Source organism: Rutidosis leptorrhynchoides, chromosome 7 (genome assembly GCF_046630445.1).
Source record: "Rutidosis leptorrhynchoides isolate AG116_Rl617_1_P2 chromosome 7, CSIRO_AGI_Rlap_v1, whole genome shotgun sequence".
Classification (NCBI taxonomy): Eukaryota; Viridiplantae; Streptophyta; class Magnoliopsida; order Asterales; family Asteraceae; genus Rutidosis; species Rutidosis leptorrhynchoides.
Genome location: NC_092339.1, coordinates 152,583,187 through 152,604,246, shown reverse-complemented (window position 1 = coordinate 152,604,246; position 21,060 = coordinate 152,583,187). Strand labels below are relative to the sequence as shown.

Genomic DNA, 21,060 nt, shown 5'->3' with positions numbered 1-21,060 from the left:
TTCAAGTTTCTCGAACCATCTGGTGAGACCAACCGGTCCCTCGGTTCCACTGAAGTTGTGTGGTTTACAGCTCTGGAATTCCTTGTAAATACACCCATTTCGAATGGGTGGGATAACCGGTGGTGGTGGCGGTGGAGCTTGGAGGTTTCTTTCTGCTAGGGCTGCAGCTACACGTTCTTGGATCATCTCTTCAATTTGAGCAGCAGTAGGTGTGGATCGACCATTAGCCATGATGTTCTAAACAAAAATTTTGACTCAAGTCAAAATCCAGTATGCAAGTAGTAATAATACAGTATATAGTAACCAACATGGAATCAAAACATCACATGTTATTAATTAACGCATCTAGGTACAAATACCACAGAATCATCGTACAGTAATGTAAATAGAACATCGTGCAAGAATTAAATAACGCAAAGTTCCATTCATTAATAATAATAATAAGTTTCATACATCTGAATAAGTTCGTACAATACATAAGTGAAATATGAACTACAACTAGATTACATCATGAAATCTAATACAACAGTCCTAAAGTGAAGGTGGGTGTAGGATGTCTAAAACCTGAGCTAACTGCTCCTCGAGCTCAGTAACCCGAGCTCGGAGGATTCCCACCTCCCTTGTCAATTCCTCGACAGTGGGAGATGGTGGGGCAGGCGGTGCTGGTGGTGCAGGTGGGGCCGGTGGAGCGGATGGTGCTGGTGATGCCGATGGTGCGGGTGGAGTGGGTGATGCTGGTGGAGCGGGTGATGCTGGTGGAGCGGGTGGTGCAGACCGCACGAAGCGGGGTTCAGATGTCCCGGCTCCAGAAATAGTCAGCACGTAACGAGGTGCCTTACGTATGAGTGGGTCGGCAGGGTACGGCACAAGCCGCTTACGGGCAGTAACCCTCCGACGCCGACCAAAAGCATCAGTGAAAGCACAACCCCCATTCACCCCTGGAATGACGGTGACGTTAGGACGGTACCACTTCTTCGGTGGGGTGGAGGGTGCCTGTATAGGTACATCAGTCGGGTCTTCGTCGTCACTGGAGTCTGATGAAGAATCATCTGATGAAGAATCGGCGGATGATGAGTCATCTGAATCATGCGGTGGTGGTACGGGTGGCTGAACTGGTAGTCCGAAGGCGGCCAACATCTGTCGGTGTCTGCCTAGCGAAATCGGCACTAAACGTCCGTCGGGAGTGCGTCGGCAAGGCGTGCGCATATGGTTACGAAATGGCCCTTCCCCGAACTCCGTGGGAATCTCACTCTCACCGATGCGGGGCTGTGACCCCGAGGGTCTGGGAGCAGACGGAGCTGGAATCTCCGTAGGGCCTACGTGTCCATCGGAAGCAGCCACTGGGGCAGGTGTACTACTACTGGCTCCGGAAATAGAAGCGCCGGGATCACTAATGGGTAGCGGGACCGGTGTATCGGCAGCATCAGTAGGTGGGGCGACGGGGTCTGAGTCTAAACTGCCCAAAACGCTAGCAGGTGGTACATCCTACATCTGAACAAGGAAAAATAATTTTTCCATGTCAGTAAGTCATAAAGTAAGCACGTATTAGGCCAACAGTTTTAAATCATGTATAACAATAAGTAGCATGGCAATAATAACGAATCGTACAGAAGTAGCATGCAATCGAAAGTAAGTAATATCATACAGTAGTGAAATCATGTAGTAGCATACGGCATGTAGCAGTAAAAGTAAGCAGCAGCATGCAGTAAGTTCAGCGGAAACAAGTAAACTAGCAAGTTGTAGATTAGTCCTATTAGTGAATCCTGCTCGGGTCGGTCTTAGACTCACTAATGCAACCTAATTTCCTACAACCAATACTCTGATACCAAATGTGATGCCCCGTACAAAACCATCGTGTATGAATCATCAACAACAGGATCATTACAAGGTTAAGTACTATATGCGATTTCAAAAAGAGTTTGCATTCATAAATAAAGTGATGTCTAAACCAACATCGAATGTTTTACAATCCAAAAGCATGCTTCACTAAGTAGAAGCAAATAATAAGTGTATGTGACCACAATGGTAATTACAAGTCATAGTTCAAAAGTACGAATATTTGAATGCAAAATAAAGTAGTTCATGCGATAGCAACTCTAAGCAGCGGGTGTCTACAGCATGACTAGTACACAGCGGAAGTTAACCTCAAGCACCTGAGAAAAACATGCTTGAAAACGTCAACACAAAGGTTGGTGAGCTATAGTTTAATTATAACAGTATGTAAGGTAGGCCACGAGATTTCAGTGCTACAAAGAGCGTTTCAAAACAGTATGATAAAGTATATGTTAACCGTGGGCACTTGGTAACTAACTTAACGTTTATACCCCCTGAAAGTACACTTGGCAAGTGCGTATGTCTACGAAGTATTAAACACTCATTAAATGCTAGCGCTACTAGCCCGAGTGGGGATGTCAAACCCTATGGATCCATATCTAAGATTCGCGTTCACGGTTCAAAAACCAATGATTAAACGTTACCGAGCTAAAGGGAATGTTTATGCCGTTGTATAACCCACATATATATAAGTTTAAGTACTCGTGCCTAGTATGTAAAACATAAAATCCGCATGTATTCTCAGTTCCCAAAATAAGTTAAAGTAAAAAGGGAATGCTATAACTCACAATGATAATGTAGTCGTAAAGTCGGTTCGGAAAAGGTGTGCAAGTAATCGGTCCGAAGGTCCTCAACCTAAGTCAAATAGTACTAAGTCAGTAAATCGTTTGAAAAGGTTTAAAAGTATGTAAATAAGGTCTTAAGGGTCATCATCATTCATCATTTAACAAAAGGTGTAAAGTAGGTTTCGTTCATCAAAGTAGTTTAAAACAAAAGCAGACTTTGATCAGTCACCACGGCCTCTACCCTTACTTAATTAAGGTGAGACCAGTGGCCATGGCTCCGTATATGAGTCCTTTAAGTGTGGTAAAATTTACAGAAGCAAACTCGTCTTGGTTTGACCGTGTAGGTCAGAAATTTCCGCACAACGTTAAAGGACATAGTAACGATCGGAGGGCCATAAATCCTAAACCGTAACTCGGATTAAGACGAGTCCTATATGAAAAGTTATCTACTAGAAAATTTCTATCTAAAAATCATGGTCTCAGTAGCCCAGGTCTACTGGTCTGTTACAGAAACAGCAGGTCAGTAGGGTTTGGACAGAAACAATAAGTTTAAGTGAGTTCCGGTGGTCTTGGTGCTTGATGTTCATCATGGTTCTCATCCTTGATGCATATAGCTTCAAGTGTACAATTCATTGATGTATCTACATCATCTTAACCAAGTCTTGACCATCATAACCCTAGTGCAATTCTAAGACATGAAGCACAACTCACTTAAGAGTTGCATGTAGTTTGATGAACCAAAGTTACATCAAAGTCTTAGGTTTGACACTTACATGAACTATAATAGAAATATTGAACTCTAAACTTGAAAATAAACTAACTAATCAAGATCTTAAGGTGTAGAACATGTGTAACGACCCGGATTTTTCCGATCGTTTTATACTTATGAGATTAATATTTACATAAAATAAACCTTACCAACATGATAAGCAATCCAAACTGTTGAGACTTATGTTTTTGAAAAGAGTTTCACACAACGTTTGACCGTCCAATTTGACCGATGATATCACGAACTATATAACACACGATAATTATACAATTATGTATATGTACATATCTATACATATTTAACATGATTTAAGGATGGTTTAACATTTCATTGTGAACTAACAACAATGAGTTATAAGTATACTTTGAGACCACTAACTTAAGTTTTCAAAATGATAACTATATGTAACGTTCTTTGACATATATACTTACGATTATGTGGAGTGCACACTTGTTTGAACTTATGTTGATTATGACGGGGGTTCGGCGGCAGTGCCCCGATAAGCGGGGTCCAAGGGGTGGCAACCCCTGGCGGGGTCCAAGGGGCAGAGCCATTTAACCTCTTAAAATTTTTGAAATTCTCACTTGTTTGAAATTTTTTTTTGGGCTAACATTGCTTTATTAAAAATTTCTTAAAATTTTATTTTTGCCCGGTTTGACCCAAAAATAAAAGCCCAGTTTTGAGCCTCTTTTACAGTTATAAATCCGTCCATATTTGAATTCTCGTTCCGATTCCTCAAAATTTCTACAAGTATATCTAGGGTATATGTAACCGTATCATACCCAGCTTCTATACGTATTTACTATTGGTATATACTAACAATAAACTTCAATGATCAGCCACTAGACATGATGTTACATGTGGGAACCAGCCATTTAACCTCATGTGTGACTTTTGTGCAAGAAAACAAACTAAATCTCCTATATATCCATCCCATAATCATGCTATTTTGCACACACACACATACAATTTCATTTCCAATTTTCTTTCAAGTTAATTCACTCCCTAATCTCTCTTCATTTACCTACTCAAGAACGTATCAATATAGTCATCCGATTTCAAGGAGATTACTTCCAATCTTTCAATCCCACTCCACCACTCTTTTGATTCCAAGATTTTTCTTACCTTTTCCAGTAGCTTTGTCCAAGTAACTTGAGGTAGTAACCTTATTCATAACCTTATTCGATTCATATTTATATAGCTATCTTATTTTGTGTTGTAAAATTTTAACAACAAGAACATAGTTTGAGTGATTTCAAACTTGTTCGCAAACTAAATAGATCCTTCTAATTTGATTTTAAAAAAAAAACACTTCAAGACCTGTAATATATCATATTATGACAAAATCGGATTAATCATATCTTGGCTAATTAACATAATATATAATATATATTTACTTATGATTTGATTTTATATATTTCAGGACCACCCGTAAACAACACGAGAAGATTAATCATAAGACCTCATGATTGTACGCAACACGTCATTTGACAACACGGTACTTTATGTACGCAACACGTCATTTGACAACATGGTACCATGGGTCAAGATTAATTCTGATCAATACGAATACGATGGGGTCTTTATTTATTTTATTTAAGTAACTAATTGTGGACCACTAACATCGGACTGCTAACTACGGACTAAGAAAATATTAAAAGTATTAAAAATATATATATATATATATATATATGTAACGATTACTTGAAAAGAAAATATGTTGATATATTATATATATGGTTAGGTTTGTGATATCAATCGGAGACCAAGTCGTGATAAATACCTTCAAGGCAAAAGTGAGTATATAGTCCCACTTTTAAACTCTAAATATTTCGGGATGAGAATACATGCATTTTATGATTTACGTTATGGACACAAGTGATTAAAAATATATATTCTACGTTGAGTTGTACCACTGGCATACTTCCCTGTAACTTGGTAACTATTATTTACATGAGGTATTGTAAACGCGAATCCTGTTGATAGATCTATCGGGCCTGACAACCCCAACCGGACTGGACGACCAGTATTCAACGGTTTCACAGTACTTCGTTTCGGTGAATACACTTGGTACGGTGTAGTAAGATTTCATAATAAAGGGAATATGCGACATTGATTAAATGTTAAGTATGGTTATCAAGTGCTCAACAACTTAGAATATTTTTATTAAAACGTTTATATATGAAATCTTGTGGTCTATATTTATAACGCTGCCGGCATTAAACCTATATCTCACCAACTTTATGTTGATGTTTTAAGCATGTTTATTCTCAGGTGATAACTAAAAGCTTCTGCTGCAACATGTTGAATTTAAGCAAGATCTTGAGTATGCATATTTGTGTCAAAAATAAAACTGCATATCGGAGGATTTGTAATGTAAAATATGTTGGAGGTCGTATTGTTATTATCACATGTAAAGTTTGTAAGTCTAAGATTATCGCTAAACGATAATCATTATTAAGTTGTTTAAACCTTGTATATGTAATAAAAGCTATGGTTTGTATTGTAAAAACGAATGCAGTTTTTGAAAAATGTCGCATATAGAGGTCAATACCTCGCGATGAAATCATATGTTATTGTATTCGTCCTTATGGTTAAGGTCGGGTTATGACAACATGGTTCTTAGTTAGATCTTGAAGATCCAAGACCCAAAAGTCTAGATCAAGCATAAGTATACAAAGTTATATTTAAAGAAAACTTATTTGTGTGTTCTTGAACTTTCAAGGTTGACTTTTAGTTCAAGATTAAAGAGATCAAGGCTAACTTGTAGTTCTTGACCATTTAAACTAATTACATGAATTTAAAGTGCAAGAATGAAGAAGTAAACTAAGTAAACATTTAATTTGTTCATGGTTGTTCATACTTTAAAGATTCAAACCAAAGTTTGATCTTTAGAAAGTAAACTTTAAAGTTTACTTCATGAACTTCAAGTATGAGTTTAATCAACACATGAACTTGCAATCTTTTAAGAAAGTATATGTAGAATTATAACTAGTAAGTTATGTTCTTGAGTGTTCTTGATAAATACAAGATATTATGAAGAATCAAACTAGAAAGTTTTTTCTTGTAACATGAAAGTAAGTAACAACAAGTAAGTAACTAAACAACATGAACAAATTTAACAACAAACAAATGATGATGAGATGCTTTAGAATTCGGTTTAGACAAGAGAGAAAAGAGAGAAAGAATGTTCAAGTTACTTACCAAAAACTAGAGAGAAAAGAGAGGAAAGTTGAGAGGATTTTTGCAAGTAAGTGTGTGTGTGAAGAATGAGGTTTACAAATGAACAAGTGATGTAAAAGAAAAGATTTTGAATCCCATCCCACCCTTGGTGACCCACGGCCTGCAGAAAAAAAAGAAGGGGGAAAGAGTTGTTTGTTGGTTACAAGCATGTAAAGCTAAAAAGGTTGGTTATTAGATGGCCATGCATGGGGATTACATCTTAACTAGATTCCTAATGCCTTAACCAACTAGTTCATGTTCAAGTAATACTTACAAGTGGGAGAGTGGGCTAGTTAGTCCACTTAGAAGGTAGGGTGGGCTTATAAACCCAAAGTCATAAGTCCATTACACTAATCAAAGCCCAAGTTCAATAATTCACAAGTTAAACCAATTAAAGCCCAAGTAACTAACTAACAACTTTAGTTAACTAAAATGATTAATAAACTTAATCATGAATGCAAATAATATCTAAAAATATTATTCGTGAAAGTTCCGGGTGTCACAAAGACGTTTCGGGCAATTAAAGTCAAGTTCGAGCACTCATGGCAACATGTAAATGTAATAACATACATTCGTTTTATCACACGTATTAATAATAGCAATTATTAATAAATAAACGTTGGAAAATCCAGGGTTGTTACACCATCTTTCGTACGACTGTCTTCATGCCATCTCATGGACTCAGCCACTTTCGGGTACATAAACAATCTTTGCAAGCGTGGCATGAGTGGAAAATAGCGCAACACTTTTGCTCCAACCTTCTTACCTTTATAATCACCATCATTATGATCATCTTGTTTGGTTGACTCATCAAAATCATTGTTACGTTGTTTATATCTCGAGGTCTGACATACGTCACATTTAATTTTGTCCTTGTTATCTTTTCAATACAACATACAATCATTTGGACAAGCATCAATTTTCTCATAACTAAGACCCAACTCTCTTATTATCTTCCTTACTTCATACAATGACTTCGGTATGGAAGCATGAGGGAAGGCTTCCCTCATTGTGTCAAGAATCATGCTGAATCCTTTTTCATTATATTTTCCAACACACTTTGAATGGAAGAGTCTAATAATGAATGAAAGAATAGAGAACTTACATCCGGGATATAGTTCTTTCTTTGCATCTCCCAATACTCCATAAAACCTTTCAGCATTTTTGTTTGGTACAGTCTGATGATTTTCAGTTTGTTGAATATCATCTTCATCTTCATCTTCAAACATATGGAAGGCGCATTGGGCCAATCCTTACATATCATCTTCAGCATCCCACATTGGTATATCATCTGGTTCGAAAAGCACAGGTGGAATTTAATAGCCTTCCAAAAACTTGTCACATAGCAGATGTGATTTAGCCTCAACCCTATCTACCCGTTTTTGATTACCGCAATGTATGCACGGACAATATATATGACCCCCCCCCCCCAATTTCCTTTTTAGAGAAAATACATTCTAAAAAGTTGTCAAGTCCTTTTTCGTATGCAGGGGAAGATACATCCAAGTCGAGTCCATCATAGACATGTTTTTTATAAACACATTTTATTGGAAAAAAATTATCCGTGTGTTCAGTAAGCAGGAGAAAGAACTTAACATTATTCAAAATCAAAGATTGCAAGAATTAAGGGGTATCGACAAAGCATATGAAACAAGATGACCCAAATTTTGAATGATTGCAATTAACTTATATCTTCAATTACGTATTAACTGATTATAAATTACTCTGTGTGATGCCTACCTGATGATTGTAATTAACTTAGATCTGCAAACACATCTTCAATCTTCAATCTTCAATAACAAATGATGATTGCAATTAAATACGATGTTATTATAAATTGTTAATAGTAATATAATAATTATGATTATAATTATGAATTATGATGATTATGATACATCTAATAAGATGTAATATAAGTTTAAGATAACAATTCAAATAATTAATAAAATATAAAATAATACTCTGTATAAATAATGTAGGTTAAGCTTAATCAAATTAGATCTTATCATGATTGTATATATATACCACACCTTATCGGACGAGATGTTAAAGCATATCGTAAGATCTTGAGAGTGTCGTATAATCATAAGATCGACTTAGCTTAAAGCTAGCTTATTAATAGATCGACACTAATGATTTAGGGCTTAGGGTCTATGGTTTAATATAATATATGTATATATATATATATATATATATATATATATATATATATATATATGCTAGCTTATTAATAGATCGACACTAATGATTTAGGGCTTAGGGTCTATGGTTTAATATAATATATGTATGTATGTATATATATATATATATATATATATATATATATATATATATATATATATATATATATATATGGCTTAATATTCAGGGTTTAGGTTTTAGGGTTTGGTCAAAATTAAGGTGATGTTACTTTGGCTAGGACACGTACCACAACCCTGTGTTTCCTATGGAAACCACCAAACCCACCCTGAAAGGGTCGGATGCCAAAAAATTACCGGCCTCCACCGGGTACCCAACCATGTGACAGGCCATCCCACTATTTAGAGTTGCAAATTATTGCCTCAAGTGGGGATTATTGAACCTACGCCATATTTGGTCAAGCTTCCACATGGTTGTGGGTTCCAACTTCTAAGGTATCAGGTGAGCTACTGCTACATAAATTGGTATGGTTTCGGGTTTAGGGTTTAGGGTATAAGGTTTAAGGTTTAGGTTTTAGTGTAGGGTTTATGGTTTAGGTTCGTTTAGGGTTTAAGGTTAGGGTACGTTTATGGTTAATTTAATGTTTAGGGGTAAGGGTTTATATATGGTTTAGGGTTCTAGGTATAGGGTTTATGGTTTAGGTTATAAGGTTTAGCTAGGGTTTAGGGGTATAGGGTATAGGGTATATGGTTTAGGGTGTATAGGGTTTAGGGTTTAGGCCGGGTTTAGGGTAAAAGGTTTATGGTTTAGGGTTTAGGGTTTAGGGTTAGGGTTTATGGTTAAATTAATGTTTAGAGTTTAGGATTTATATATGGTTTAGGGTTTTGGGTATAGGGTTTATGGTTTATAGGGTATAAGGTCATCTTAATGATGATCGAGGATGAACTTTAATTAGGCTTATCAGACGAACTTAATGCATGCGTGCATGGTATCATCAGACAAGTTATTCAAGTATTAATTTAGAACTTGACGGAAACCATAAGTCATATAGACTCAATCAGGGGATCTCAATTATAATATAATATACCATTGATTGAATGAGCTGAGGTAGCTTAATTATCATGATGAACTTAGAGGATGTCGAATGCTCGGTCTAATTAAACGCTTATCGAGCGATCGATGATCTATATAATGCTGATTCATATATTGGAAATGCAGTAAACAAATTAACATAGTATATGATAAATGATATTCAATTAGGATCAATTATGATGGACGATGTTCAGTTAGGTTAACCAACATGAACTTATATATTGCCGATTTACGAGACGCAAATTATATATAATTTAAAAAAATACATTTTATGACTAAAATTAATTATGTATACATTTATTATATAAAGTTTATAAATTAATTATTAAGTATTAATAGTATCAAATACATTTGGTATAAGTTATATTATTTATTTAACTTATATTTAACTTATAACTTATACTTATATTTTTTTAGTTAAATATTACTAGTATTTATTTAATATTCCATATGTACGTAAATATGTAAGAAGTTATCCTCAATTAATTTTCACCAAAACTTACCCTCTCAAACAGTACCACCAATATCACGGGTTACGGAGCCAAATTTTGAAGCTGATCCAATTTTTTTCATTCAAAAATTATGGTAAATTCAAAAAAAAATTGGGTTGATCCTGCCACACTAGTTTTGATCCATCCACACCAAAACAATTTAATTACCTATTTTACCCTTGAAAAATATAGTATGCTGACATAATAGTAGTTTAAGGGTAAAATATGAAGTTTGTATTATTTTGGTGTGGATGGATCAAATGCTAGTGTGGAAAGATCACCACCCAAAATTCAAAGGCGCCAAATCAAATTGGGGTTAGCTAAAAGGTTTCTGAACAACTTTGTAACTCTTTTTTCACCAAAGAACTCGGGTATCTCTTTTTTCACCAAAGTACACAGGTATCTGTCTTTTTCACCATATTGGGTTATTCGTATTTGATTTTCTTAACGTTTCTGTAATTATAATTGTTTATAACATATATTGTTGCTAAATACTCCGTATATAAAATTGTTTATAACTCTGTTTCGTTAATTGTTATATGTTAAATGCATAGATGTTATTCATATAATTGTTGAGTATTGTTCTTTACATTCTTTTTAGATTATGGCAATGGAAGGAAACAAAAAGACTTGCCTTAGATCCTCTTAACAGGTTTAGCCTACTACGATTCAAACAACCAAGAAAAAGAAAACCAAACAGTTCGTTGCTCCCAATACCATGAGACATGCGACTTTAACAAATAAACGAGTTATTGCTAGTCCTAATGTCTCCAAAGCATTAACCTCAAAATCCTATATGCAAAAGGGCCAAGCAAATGATACGAGGCCGAGGGTAAAAAAAAAAGTAAAGTTCAAGATGGAACAAGGGTCAGATTTGGTGAGTTCATATTAAAATAGTCATCATTAATTCTACATTCAGTTGAATACTTTTGTTGTGTAACTTTTTGCAACTGCAAAGGAAGATGATAATACAAACGAAAATTTTGAGTCGAGACCTAAGCTAGCTAGACATGAAGAATTTATAGTTGGAAGTCTTAGAGATGAGGAAATGGATACGGAGCTCGAAGATGAAGCGAACGATGAATACGAGGATAACATATATGACAATGGCTATTATGAAGATCTTGAAGAGCATCAACGATGACAAATTGAAGATAGTTTATTTGTTCTATATTGCTTGATTCTTTTTATTATGTTAAATAATGTATTCTAACTTTCATTTTCTTTTACTGTTATATGCATGCCAATTATGTGAGTAAAGAATTAAATGTGAATGATACAAGTTTGAGAGATGAGCAGCAAACCAGACAAGAACAAGATGAATCGGGTTATTTTTTGTTTTTCTAATTTGGTTTGTTTATTTGATTTGTATTGTTGCTTGCTTAGTATATCAGATGTAAATCAAGTGCACATGTTTTGTAGCTAAACAAGTCGACAAAGTTAGAGGACCGACAGTTATGCAAAAAATTTGGAAACAGAAGCCATCTGTTCGACTTCCTATAGTTGTTAATGAACATGGACAGCCAATTGGTCCTAACAGTAGTCAACTCACCCATTTTATTGGTCACTTATCGCGGAGTTACCATTATTGTCCAGTTTATACACCATGGAATAAAGTTAAATAAAAAACAGAAGCTGCTGAAGGAGTTAAGGGTACATATTTTTGAAATCTATGTGATAATAAGCCTTTTTTTTATTCTCATGTGATATCTTTTTTCTTTTTATAATTTGTTGTCAAAGTTTGATATTCCACCAACTGCTGATTCTTGGATACTCTTGTCATTTGGGCGCAAAATGAAAAATTGGAGGGCGAGATTGAAGGACCTTTACTATGACGCGTCTGTATCAATGGAGGTTCAATTAAAGTCACCACCTCTAGAACTCACCAAAAAACATTGGAGACGACTTCTTGAATATTGGAGTAGAGAAAATTTGATGGTATGTAATATTCTTACACTTGGTGTAAATTTTTTAATATTGTTTTATTTTCATATTAGGATATTTAATAGGTTTTCTTTTTCAGGAGATGAGCGTAAAAAATAAAGCCAACAGGGCTAACAAGAAGTTGCTGCAAGTGACGGGGAAAAAAAGTTTAGCAATAATTCGTGAAGAACTGAAGGTAATATCATGGGAAAATTATTTATATAGTATAGCTTTTGAATATACATTGTTAATAGTTATCTTGTTTTTACTCATTGCAGGCGAGTTTGAGAAGAGAACCAACTAGGGTGGATATGTTTAAGAAGTGTTTTTCAAATGGAAGTGTTGAAGGTGAAGCTGCTCGTGCAATTATAAGTAATTTTACAAACACAATTATGTTGTATATGAAATAATCAAAAGTGGATCAAATATATCTTACACATGATATCAGTAGATGTATATTTATATGTTAATTAATCACTATAAACCACTTGTGATGTTTTTATTGCTTTTGAAGTAGACTTTTAGAGACTTTTACCTTTGTGATATGTTTATGCGCTTCAGTTGGGCTATTTTATCTTTAAGTTAATTAGTTGTGGTTGACACTTCTAAGGGTAAGATAAAAAATTGACAGATGTAAGGATGTTGATAATCTTCTAGCCAATTTATTTGAAGTGAATATTAGTAGAGTCTTCAATTGATAGTGACCACTTGTTTAATGCATGATATATATTTATATACCTGTATAAATATTATATTTTTTATGCAAGAACAAATGAAAGAACTTACTGAGAAACTGGGTGATGGTGCAACTGATGCACCTGGACCAGATGATGTTTATGCCAAGATAATGGGTCAACATAAATATGGTTCTGCCGAAACGTATGGACTGGGTGTTCGCGCCAAGATTTGTGGGGTGAACCTGGTCGATCAGCTATTCGCAAAGAGAATGCTCAGCTGAAGTCCGAAAAAGCAGAAATTGTTGATGAAAATGTTAGGTTAAAAGCCCAGTTGGCAGAAAAGCATAATGGTTCGGGTGTGCAGAATGATGGTTCGGTTGTTCATACTTCAGGTGTTCAACGTTTAAAGGTATGTTTCAATTTAATAGCTTACTGTTTTTCTACCATTTTAGCGTTCATGAATGGTTTTTTTTAAAACTCAATTTTAGGTTGGAGACGGGGTTTTTATAAAAGGCATTGCAAACAATGAGAAGGTGGCAAGAGGATGGTTGAGGAGCCTGGATCTAAGAACGGTTGTTTTGGGGATAGAAATTAGACCTGATTGGTGTGAGGTCGAGGTTCAAGTGGTCATAAATAAAGATGAAGTTTTGTTTAGGCCACATGATCATTTGGTGTACATTCATAACGTCATTGGTACATCTATTGCTTGGCCTACTGCGTTAATTGAGGTATGTCCTTGTTAAATTTGTAATAATTAGGATTAAGATTAATTTTATAATGTGCACCTTTATGCTTATACATGGATGGTTTAAATGTAGGTGGTACGTGATGATTGATCAAGATGGATGGTGGCGGGTTGAAGACTTTGTGTGTTTGTTAATGTTGGCCAGTTTGATTATGAATGTTTGAACATGAATATTTTTTTATGAGTTTGTGTGTTTGAGACAATCTGTTGATGTATGTAGTTAATGTTAAACATGTTCCCTTGATGATGTTATAATGATTGAAACAATATTACTGTAATTGTAATGTAGTGATCAATATTATGTTTTATATTTGATATTTGTTTTGTAATTTAAAATTTTAAAATTATTGTAATTGTAATGAATAATACATTGATGCATCAAAAGAAAACTGGATCCGAACTGGGCCCAAAGGCCCAAATAGCTAAAGCAGGCCCGAAAGGCCCAAATGGCTGAATCAGGCCTGTAAGGCCCAAATAGCATTACCGGGCACAAAAGGCCCAGTAAGCTTAAACGTGGCTACAGGCCCAATTAGCAAAACTGGACCTAAAAGGCCCAATTGTTTGAACTGGGCTCGAAAGGCCCAATTACCATAACCCGGCCCAAAACCCGAAATGGACCCGAATATCCGAACCGGATATTCGAATCTCCTATGACTTGTTAGGACGCTTTTTTGTGGTATTAAACAAACATCTACTTATATTAGAGCCCCCTTTTGTGGTACTTAGGTCCCCTTTTTGTGGTACTAAATTAACATCTAGTTATATTAGGATCTTTTTTGTGGTACTAAATTAATTTAGGACCCTTATATTGGTACTAATGTAAGTTATCTTCATATTAGGACTCTTTTTTCTTAGTACTAACCTACTATATTTTTATAATAGGACTCTTTTTGGGGGTACTTAAATAGTTTATAATTATTTTAGGACGCTTTTATTTGTACTAACATAGTTTATCTTTATATTAGAACACTTTTTTGGGGTCCTAATATGCTTTAACAATACAAATTTAGGCGTCATATAGTGTTTTAAGGACCCTTTTGAGCGTCTCAAAATATTATAAAGTGTCATAATATGTCACCTGATAGGACTCTTTCGATGTAGTTTATAAGACTCGTAAAAGGTCCTATAAGCCTATATGGCTTTTAGGACACTTTTTATCTAATACGACCGTTCTTGTTGTGGCATGCGGTTTGAGGGTCCTAGCAGGCCAAAAGTCCTAAGAATGAGATTTTTAGGACACTTATGGGGGGGTTCCTAAGATGACAGTTTTTTTTAGTGAAAATACAAAAATGCCAATATTACGACTATTCGCAAGTGAATTCATTCTCTATCATCGAAGAGGAAGATCAAACCGATTGTATTTTGATTTTTATATTTCGGTATGAAGACACTAAAGGTGACTTTAATGTTGAGGGTGAAGAGTTTGATATGGATGAAGGAATAAATACCGTCACAGCGGAGTTTGGTGTATTCAAGTTCTCCGATTGGTCTGATGTTGCGAATTATACTCCTCGTTGTGTGAAGGACATGATGGCTATGAAGACTACCGAGTCCACACGAGTGATGATAGAAGATGAGGTCAAGGGGATTGAATCAAGCACGTATGATAAGGGAGTTGATTTGAACAAGGCCAAAAACGGAACAAAAGTAGAAAAAGGGTTGAAGAAGGATGAGCAAAAGGTCGAGATTGAGGTGCATGCTACACCAAAGTTGAGGGAATACAATACGCCTATCCCATATCCACAAGCTTTACTTCCAAAACAAACAAAGGAGGCGGTTTGTAAGTCTCCTAGAATTGAAAATGAAAATATTTGTGTGAATGTTCCCTTGGTGGAAGTGCTCGCGAATATGCCCAACTATGGAAAATTCTTAAAGACACTCATGACCAAAAAGCGAGTCGAAGCGCGTCGAAAAAGCGAGTCGATAAAGCGTGGTGACAACGCGAGTCGAAAAAGCGAGTTGAAAATGTGTGTTGAAAATGCGCGTCGAAAAACCGATTCGAAAAATCGAGTCGAAAAACTGCGTCGAAAACATTCCATAAATATTTGAGGATGTTTTGATTTTTCATAGATTAAAAGTTGGAAGAAATTAAAATTTATTAAAATTTTGATAGAATGAACATTCCATAAACGAAGGTTTCTCAAGATTCCAATGAATTTAATTCTTTTCAAAATATGTCAATCAAACAGAATGGTCTATTTGTGTTCTACACTGCTTGGTTGTTGCTTCACGATTGTGTTCATACTTTTCCCGTAGTCGAGTTTATTCGTGTGGGCTTGGTGTCGTTGCCGACATGTGTTGACTTAGTTGACCTCGAAAAATTGATGTTTTTTAGAGTGTTCTCTCGGGGTCCTTTTTCCTGCTCGGACGGGGATTTGATCTTATTCGACGGGCTTGTGTTTCTCTGGTTTCGGAGTTGTTACGGGGTTGTTAGGGTTCAAGAGGTTACCTTGGTTTTCAGGCCTCATGTTAGGTGCTACTGGAGTGCACGGTGTTCATGTTTGTTATGCGGATGTTAAGTAGTGATGATTGCGGCGTTAGATACGTGCCCGGTTTTACGATCTTTATATATATATATATATTTATTAATATTTTCGCCGGGAAAAAAATAGAACGATCTAAAGAATTAAATTTCAACTTCATCAATTTTTTTCTGAAATAGTGTCAACCAAACGGGACTTTGTGTTTTGTGTTTTGGTTCTTTTAGTCTTAGGTCCGAAAGGATGGAGTCGGATCGTGTCATTTTAAAAATAAGCTTAAACTTACTCCAAGTATAAATTCTAGTTTTAACTACAGCTAAGTATAACCCAAAATATATCACAATCACAATTGCTACAAATAAAGAAACCAGTCCATTCGGCCCATTACAAACCTCATATTTTATTCCTTACTGACGTCATCAAATAAGCCCTCATTTGGTATCCTCTCAGCGCTCTCGCCCTCTCCTCTGTTTCTCTCTCAGGTATGTAACTGTAGCTCCAATTTTGTTTAGCGATTACTATAATAGTCGTTATTTGGTTACGGATTGCTAAAATTCGTTATAATGATACCGAAATTTGACTTGTTGATCATCTGATTAAAGAATATGTTATCCTGATATTATATTTCTAAATAATACTGTTTTTTGTAACCTAGATGTTGGAATTAATGAGTCTTTGTTACTCAAAATAGATATTTTCATTTTAATTTGAAATCTTGTGCTTGTTGCTCTTAATTAGCCTTACATTTTGCATGTTTTGCAAAACTAGCTGCTAGCCTATTAGCTGGCAGCTGGTACTGAAGCTTTTAGATGTATTTATGTGTTTGGCACAGGAGCTGAAGCTGTTAAAAAAAATGATAAAATAACAAACATAGACACGAGTAAAAAGTACAAAATGTTAAATATTATCATTTGAACAAACAATATTGTATAATATGATGCATATGTACTCTAATTAATTAGTATTAATATTAGTGTAACGGTAAAGAAGGGGTCATGAATTAAAAATATTGTTGGAAAACAGGTTAAAGGAAGAATATCATATATTTTATTTGATATATCTGTACTGTATTGTATTGTATATTTGTATATATTGGATGGATATATATCTCACTTGGGATGGAATATGTTAATAAGTAGATGCTCCATAATAATCTATTTAAATTACGTGGAAGAATTTTCTATATTTTAGAAGGGTATTGAAGTAAACTATAGACAAAAGCTCTATTAGTATCTCAAACGCTACTCCCTAAAGCGTTTCAATTTGGAGCTTTTTAATCTCTCTAAAAGCTTTTAATTTGTTTAACCAAACGAAACTAACAATTAGATAGGAGCTTTTTCTTAAAAGCTAGAAGTTAAAAGCTCTATACCAAACATGGCCATTACATGCATGGTTGTAAAAGTCACCTGGCTTGGTCGAATTTTTCAATGGAAAGTTGTGAAAACTCCAATTTATAAGTTAAATTCGGATTTATTACAATATAGTCGGATTTATTCGGTCAAAGTCCGTCAAAACAATTAAAGTCAAAGTTAGTCAACGTCGGACTAATCTTTGACTAGCTCACGTGACCTATTAGTCCCTATAAGGTCTCGAGCGACTAGTCCGGACTAGCAACTTTTAACCTTGATTATGTGACAAATTTAGAACCTTGTGTAAATATTTTGAGAATTAGCTTGACTTGATTTGTCTGCCTTAAGAAATACTAAATAAAAGTGGGAACTAAATTGGGAATTCATCTATACATCAATGTACATAACTATTAGTGGCTCTCTAAAATTTCAAGCAGCTTAGATAACTACGTGATCTATTTTCCATGAATTATTTGTGTTAAATAAAAATAAATACTAATTCCTTAAGCTTTATGACCCGAAGATATATTTATTTGTAAAAGTCAAAATGCATTATCCATTTCTTTTCTGTTAAAAGCCCCCTGAACCCTTCACACTCTCTGAAGAGACAAGTATTAGTGTTACCCATGTTGAATATTTTTGAAATATCTTTATAGTGCTCATAATAAGTATACATTTTGTCAAGTCCAGTTGCAATTCTCTTTTACCTATTGTAACTATTTTCATTTATTTGTTTATTTATAAATTTATAATGTACAATGCCTTCCTCTCTTGATTACTAAATTAAATTGTTTTAAAAGTTCATGTCATGAGGGAAGCAGTGGATGAACGTAAACCCAAAGTAATCCCCGCTTATGTAAAAGCGATATCGGGTTCACTCGGTGGAATTGTGGAAGCATCTTGTCTCCAACCTATCGATGTCATCAAGACCCGTTTACAACTGGATCGGGTGGGTGCTTACAAGGGTATTATCCACTGTGGCAGCACCACTGTTAAAACTGAAGGCGTGCGTGCTCTTTGGAAGGGTTTGACACCGTTTGCGACTCACTTAACGTTGAAGTACGCCTTACGGATGGGATCCAATGCGGTTTTACAGTCTGCGTTTAAGGATCCTAAAACGGGACAGATTAGCAATGGAGGAAGGCTTGTTTCTGGATTTGGTGCTGGTGTAATTGAAGCTCTTATTATTGTTACCCCTTTTGAGGTGAGCTTCAGGTTAGCCCTAATTATTAGTCACTAATTATAACTAGTATTAATAATTATTAATATTTTAATTTAAATGTTACAAATTTCAAATGGTGCGTTTGATTGCCTCTTAGTGCAATGGTTCAGCGTTGTGAATGTTGAATCATTCAGCATTTTTTGCGTTTGTTTCTGACCTCTGAATGACAAATAGTGTTGAATGGTAAATGTTAAACCATTCAGAGTTGAAATATTCTCTTAATCATTAAGTACCTAAATGTTATGCAATATCCTCTTAATTTTATACCAAAAACATTTACAAAATAACTATATTTTTTTCACTAATGCAAAGGTTAATATGATATTTTACATCATTAATGTTCATTCAAATTGATTATCAAACATGTTATTGTCATTCATAACCAACTTCATTCAAAACTTTTGAATCATCCAGATTATACAGATTATGAACAATTCAACGCTTCATCATTTAGTTTTATCAAATGCACCCTTACTAAAGTAAAACTATTATATTTTACTTTAGTTATTTAGCCTAATCAACTTTTGTGTGTTGTCTATATCATCTAAATAATTGGCCTGATGAAAATACAAACCATTATTTGTCATTGTTTCGTTTGGTTGCGAACGAGTACAATCAGGTCAATTGGTGACAGTATGCTTGTCTGATACTCTGGTACTCTGATATACTCAAAATAACGCATTTATACATTTCTTATTTGATCTGCTTGATAGCAATACATCAAAAGAGAAAAAGAAAAGAAAAAAAATAGAAGTAAATTCTAGGGAAAGTTTCTTAAATTTTTAATGTTGACTAAATGCAGGTGGTGAAAATAAGACTGCAGCAACAAAAAGGACTGAGCCATGAGCTTCTAAAGTACAAGGGTCCGATCCATTGTGCTCGTTTAATCATCCGTCAAGAAGGTCTACTTGGTCTTTGGGCTGGAGCTGCACCAACCGTAATGCGCAACGGTACAAACCAAGCAGTCATGTTCACAGCCAAAAACACTTTCGATAAATTATTATGGCGAAAACGTGAAGGCGATGGAAAAGTTCTCATGCCATGGCAGTCTATGATATCTGGGTTCCTGGCTGGAACTGCGGGTCCCGTGTGCACTGGTCCGTTTGATGTGGTTAAGACACGACTAATGGCTCAGAGTCGGTCGGGTGATGAATTGAAGTATAAAGGCATGGTTCATGCGATCTCGACTATATATGGTGAAGAAGGGATACGTGCACTGTGGAAGGGTTTGCTTCCACGGTTAATGCGGATCCCACCTGGTCAGGCGATCATGTGGGGTGTGGCTGACCAGGTGATGGGCTTGTATGAGAGGAAATATGCTCACGGTTAAGGTTATGGTTAACCTTATGTGTGTGATTTTATATTTGTTGATCGATCTAACCGTAGTTTCATCTTGGTATGAAATTTTGGGGTAGTTCTGTTTTGGAAGGTGAGATTTTTGGTTTTACTTATTTGGGTTCCGAACATAGGCTTCTAATATCTTGTTTGATGATTATGATGAAAACTGATGTGTATTACTGATAAATAACATGTGCCTGGGACTTTTAGATCAGGAAGTCAGATGTGCAAGTGTCCAAATGGTCATTTCTGACATGGGTCGTAATATGTTGGCACTTGGCTTCATTGATATTTATTCAAATCTTTTCATTTTTATCGAATAATTAATGTGTCAAATATGATTTAGAATGCATATCTTTTTCAGTAATAGCCGGTAAGAATGATGGGAAATCATATCATTATTTTGAGTATATTTTAACAAGTATTGGCTTGTTAGAGATGATTATGGTTTTGGGCTCACTAATATTCTTTTGTGTACCATGGATGAGTTTTTTATCGTCAAGTTACCGGGTTTAATCGAGTTATTCATCTTTTCTTACCATTTTCCTATTTTCCTATTTTCCTGAACACCATAAGATCTTATGTAGTGTTAGTGAAGTTATCGGTCACTAACCACTAGACCATTTTTGATGATATACAGGTAGACAGATACAGTACATGGTTGTTCTGCCATCGATCTATTTCGAAAATGCCCTCTTCCAAACTAACTTTTCACAAATAGTCATCTGAATGAATGCCCTCTTCCAAACTAACTTTTCACAAATAGTCATCTGAATGAGTAGAACGTCCGGTGAACATATCGTGAATTGTGGTCATTTATTTAGTAGATGGAAGAGTGCAAGTATGATTACTCTTGTTGAACTTGGTGTAAACAATCTTCTACAAAAGTTGATGCTTTTAAGAGTTTTAGTACTCCCTCCTTCCCAATTCAATGGTTCTTTTTTGAATTTAGAGATTTTTTCTTTTCAACTTTTACTTTAAATTACTTTTTTGTG

The 21,060-nt window shown here is 35.2% G+C and overlaps 1 protein-coding gene across 1 annotated transcript; it reads left to right on the top strand.

Annotated features, from left to right (window-relative positions):
- The first annotated feature begins 16,512 nt into the window (after positions 1-16,512).
- On the top strand, positions 16,513-20,279 carry LOC139857928 (mitochondrial succinate-fumarate transporter 1-like). Its single transcript, XM_071846776.1, has 3 exons — positions 16,513-16,638; positions 18,306-18,709; positions 19,530-20,279. Exons 2-3 carry the CDS (start codon positions 18,314-18,316, stop codon positions 20,055-20,057), a joined length of 924 nt encoding a protein of 307 aa, XP_071702877.1. The 5' UTR covers positions 16,513-16,638; positions 18,306-18,313; the 3' UTR covers positions 20,058-20,279.
- Positions 20,280-21,060: the final 781 nt, after the last annotated feature.

What these genes read in the sequence shown, in the direction of transcription:
- LOC139857928 (XM_071846776.1), top strand. Translation starts at nt 18,314, where the DNA reads ATGAGGGAAGCAGTGGATGAACGTAAACCCAAAGTAATCCCCGCTTAT. An exon ending in TTATTGTTACCCCTTTTGAG is followed by an intron (nt 18,710 to 19,529) that starts GTGAGCTTCAGG and finishes GACTAAATGCAG; the next exon opens with GTGGTGAAAATAAGACTGCA.